The sequence below is a fragment of the Geospiza fortis genome, unplaced genomic scaffold (assembly GCF_000277835.1).
Source record: "Geospiza fortis unplaced genomic scaffold, GeoFor_1.0 scaffold41, whole genome shotgun sequence".
Lineage (NCBI taxonomy): Eukaryota > Metazoa > Chordata > Aves > Passeriformes > Thraupidae > Geospiza > Geospiza fortis.
In genome coordinates this window covers 14641265-14645914 of record NW_005054299.1, presented here as the reverse complement: position 1 = coordinate 14645914, position 4650 = coordinate 14641265, and the positions used below count along the sequence as shown (strand labels likewise).

General features: G+C 39.8%; 1 protein-coding gene across 1 annotated transcript in view; it reads right to left on the bottom strand.

Annotated features, from left to right (window-relative positions):
• EFCAB2 (EF-hand calcium binding domain 2) overlaps positions 1 to 4650 on the bottom strand; it is a 20165-nt gene that overhangs the window by 1170 nt on the left and 14345 nt on the right. Inside the window, exons 4-6 of the mRNA XM_005416331.2 lie at positions 1994 to 2073; positions 355 to 397; positions 182 to 248 (exon numbers count right to left, since the gene is read on the bottom strand). Coding sequence (XP_005416388.1) covers positions 182 to 248; positions 355 to 397; positions 1994 to 2073 — 190 coding nt within the window. The remainder of the gene's footprint in view (positions 1 to 181; positions 249 to 354; positions 398 to 1993; positions 2074 to 4650) is intronic.

The following is a 4650-nucleotide window of genomic DNA, read 5'->3' as shown; positions in this document are numbered from 1 at the left end:
TTCCCTGCATCACTGTGCAGTGAAATGTCCTAGTCTGCAGCCACTCATCACAGCAACAGCATTGTTTGAAGACAATGTATCTACTCCTGCAGGTTTTGGCCTGCAGGGTAAGGACCTCAAGGTGCCATATACATATGTAATGCTTTTTACTTAAACACTGATATTACACAAGTCATATTACCTCCTTCAGTCAAATGTTTGACCAGGTCGTCTTTGGTAATATATCCACACTTATTCTCATCCAAAGCCTTTAAAGAAAAAGAATAAATCTTGTGGTTTTAAGCTTATTGTATCAAAAAGCAGCAACTTCTTCTACCAGCAATTATGTACTTGAATATTTACAGATATACAGACCTCAAATGCATGTAGAATAACATCTTCTGGAATAGGTCGGAATCTGAAACCATGGAATCAGAAAAGTTAAGTTACTGTCTGCCAGTGTTCTGAAAAAACTAAATACGAGTACTAAGGGAAAGAAAGGCTTATATTCCATGAGAATTTACTAAGTTTTGTCTATCAAACATTTAATTGCAGCCTGACCTTTTGGAACTGTCCATGTATTTAACTCTTACATCTTTTGTTGTACTACTGTTTAATTTCCCTTGTGCTGAGGAGCCAGATGAATGTCTTCTGCATGTCTGGGCTGGCTTGGTGGGTTAGTAGGAATCAGCAACAGATGAATCATTCTACAAAGCCAATGCACTGAATAGAAATGGACAAACCAAGAAAACAAAGTTTTGTCCAGGTAGGCTGGTAGCTAGGCAACAGATCACCTAGTGGGACTTGGGCAGCCTAATGAGCTGATGATGAGCAAAGGAGGCTGGTAGCTATAAAAGGTCTGTCACTAACAATTTCAGAGAGAGGGGAGAACTGGGCACGTTTGTGCATGCATATGCATGCTTGATTTCAGAGCAGGAAAACAAGCTCAGTGCAGCAATGGAGACTTTCCATAGCCCAGCAGGCTCCCACCAAACCCCCAGAATACTAAAGAGAAGGAGCTGAATCCAGGGAGGAACTGCTTGACTGCTTTGTCTGGACCCGCCTCAGTCTTTCACTATCTAAAAATCAAATGTGCTAAGAAGAAGCCTTGGATTTTATGATCCACATCTCACGTACCGTTGCTTAAGTGAACTATGGACACAGTGCCCCAAAAGATGAAGAAGGTCTTGACAAGCTCTGTGTGAGTGTGTGTGTGTGTGTGTTTGAGTTTGCATGAAGGGAGTGTAGACGAGGAGGAGGAGAGCCCAGAGCAGCAAGGCATCATTTTGTGAAAGGGTGAACACCAGTGAGGAGCCACAGCTACTTCATGTGTAGAACACCCTCTTACCAAAGGCCCTCGGTGTGCAAAATAACTTCTCAGGACTGGACAAGACTGAGTTTCTCAAAAGCCTTGATGACCATAATTAAAATGAAAATAAACTTGTAAATTATCTTGCTTTAGTGCAAAATGTCAAAATAGCGCAAGTCCCTGTGTATGTGCAAAGACTTCTATGCACCTCTGTGACCACTTTTAGGTCAGCAGTCGTTTAGAGTGCTAATTGTATACATTCAGCTGTACCTGGCAGTCATTTTAAGACACAAATTGTTTACACAACTTTTTTAAAATACACTGAAACACTCTGTGCTTCTCAGTAACTGTAACTCCTATGTTCAGAGAAAGCAATAGTTATGACCTTAATCTGCATACAAAATATTTCAGAGATACACAAAGTGTGTTGAAGAGCAATTCTGATTCCAATTAGAAATACAAAAGCTATATACAATCACAATTATGATTATAAGCTGGTATTATTTATATCATCAGTACAACATAATTTAATGTAGATGAACTAATTTTGAAACAAAATCTATATAGCTAATGTAAAATGAGTTTAAATTACAAAGAAGATCTATACTCCTTCCAGTTACATAAAATTCCTGTAGATATGCTTTTCAGAATCAACCCTCTCAATCTGGAATAAACTACAGACACATAAAATTCACTTTCCATTACCTTCTGTCAAGTAGAACTTTTGTCATCACTGGAAGAAAATGTTCCAAATGAACAAATCCACCTGGTTCTTCTACTTCTATCTAAAAATAAAACTTAAGTGTGACAGGGCATATGACTCATTAGCAAACTAAACCAAAAACCAGAAAATTGGGGTGATCCCTGCATGAAAATTACAGCATTAGACTTTGAATATTTATATCAGGTCTTCAATATCATATGGCACCATAACATCTGAGTGAAAGGCTTGTGATCAAATAGAAAGAGATTCAAGGAAGAGCTAATATCCCAGGGAAATACAGATCTGCTATTAGACATTTGCAGCAACTCAATATTGCCCTCTTGTGCTTCAAAACCATTCATGCAAAGGAACCAGACACCAAGCAACTGATCTTATCTGCCACAATAACTCAGCAGAGGTTTAAACATTCAGGCTGAACTCATACTAGTAAAGTCTATCAGGATCTGGAGCATTCCCAAGCAGTGTAATATGAACACTCATTACAGCAAACCATGAGCACGTTTCATTGGCATGATTTTGAACTGTGCCACCCAACGTTTCCCCCAGCAGATTCTGGCTTGGACCTTAAGGACTTCTCCCCAGCAGGATGCTTGGTGCAGCCCCTCTGCATAAAGCATTTACCAGGGTGGGCATGAGCTGCTCTGTGCCTGCTGGCTTCAACACCCAAGGATGTTTCTGGGCATATTTAACTGGCTAGCTTGGATATAGCTCCAGTCAAGTGCACCTTAATGATGGAATTTGTTGCTTTCATGTTTCATGAAAGAAAGTTAAAGAGAGTTGTCAGGGGAAGGACCAGAGAGGCAGGCAGACTGAGTCAGGACCAAAACAGCCATAAGGCAGCCTATAAAATGCTACCCAAAAAAGGAAACAAATTAGTCCCAAAGCACTGGGGACTTCTAGCAGCACACTCACTGCATTCCTATACTTCACAGGAGATAAGCAACATGGTAAAAACTGCTCTGTCATTGCGGTGCACCTCTTCCCTGAAAATTTTAAGTTTTGCTCCCAAAAGGAGCCCTGTTAATTGAGCTAGCCTGTTCCTGTCTGTGTTGAAACTGGATGCATGCCTTGAGGTCTCATATGGCAGCAGCAACACCTTGCTAAGCCCCCTGAGACACAGCTGAGATTGAAAGAAAACTCAAACAGGCACTGATTTGAAATCTTCTAACTGAGCCAGGAAAAACTTAGCAAGGAATCTTCCTCCTGGGAGCTGGGTCAGAGCTGGGGCAGTTCCTGATACATCCAGTTGCTTAAATGGAAAGCTGCAACTGCTGCTGCATGCTCTTTTCCAGTGTTCTGGAAAGGGGTTGGGTGCTAAGAGAAGACAGCCATTTTGCTGCTTTGGAGTGGAAACTGGCTTGAAAAAACACATTTTCTCTTCTATTTGGTGAGCCTAGCAGAAAGGATCTTCAGCAAGGAAATGAAGATGTTGCGTGCTTCATTCTAAACCAAATGGAATCTTTCACCATTACAGAATCACTTGTTTTGCTGCTTGCTTGATTGAAAAGATGTAACAAAACACCTGGCAAAACCTTGTCCTGGGAGGTGATCAGCAACCTCAGCTTCCTCTGATGTGGAACAAACAGCTTCCATTCTGAGTGTCAATAGAACCAGTAGCATCCTGAGCAGTTAAAATTAATCCCATCTCTACCACTTCTTACTTTTCCTCATGCTCACTCCTGTTCTACATCTCATTTCTCACTGATGTTTTCCTTTTTCTGTATTTCCTCCTCTTTTCACAGTAACAATATTTGCTTGTTCAGACTCCCTGAGTTTCACTCAATTTCTTTCCTTTGGGCACATCCACATCTCCCATAACAACTGTATTGTAGCACCTATTATGTTTTGTATCTCTGTTCTCCCAGCCATAACATTGGGGTACTTGAAACACAAAGAAACAAAAACATCTTCCAGAGTTACCAGGCAGAGAACTGTACTGAACTCCAGGCATTGTAGTAACCCTTAGGTAAGTTTCCACCATCTCTAGATTTAGCATTTAATCTTATCTTTGTAAGTAGGCCTAGAGATATGATATTAAGTACAGAATTGAGTATAAGGCAATACAAGAAACATTATATGATAATTTATAGAGATAACATAATTATATGAATGCTGGTTTTGCAGGTATGAGTAACGTGATGGGAGCATGTGCTAGTTTAGCAAGAAGGTTGATAGGAAGATGAGATGACAGAGACACAAGCAGTGAGAAACGGAAATTAAACACAGCTCACAATGAGCAACAGTGCTGGGGAAATAGCTTGGTTACAAACTGGCTAACAGATACAATTTTTACCTTACCTAGATTAAGATAAAATGGTATTACCACAGCTAATTTTAGTGGCATCTTACATAAATTAAGATATGTTTGTGATTATCATAATATATGAAGGGTTCCACAAGAAGACAGCATTCTTCTGGTACAAAATCTATGCCAAAGTTTCATTTACAGGCACCATGAAACATTATTTGCTATTTATTTTCCAGTGCAGTGTTCTTTAAGGCTAACCATCACTCTGAATGTATTCTTTCTTCTTGCAGTATTTGTGCTTTAATATTCTTACAATCAGCATTTTCATACATGTTACACTGTTGTACCTCAAGAATCTTCCACCTCATGGCTATATTGCACTGTACTTTT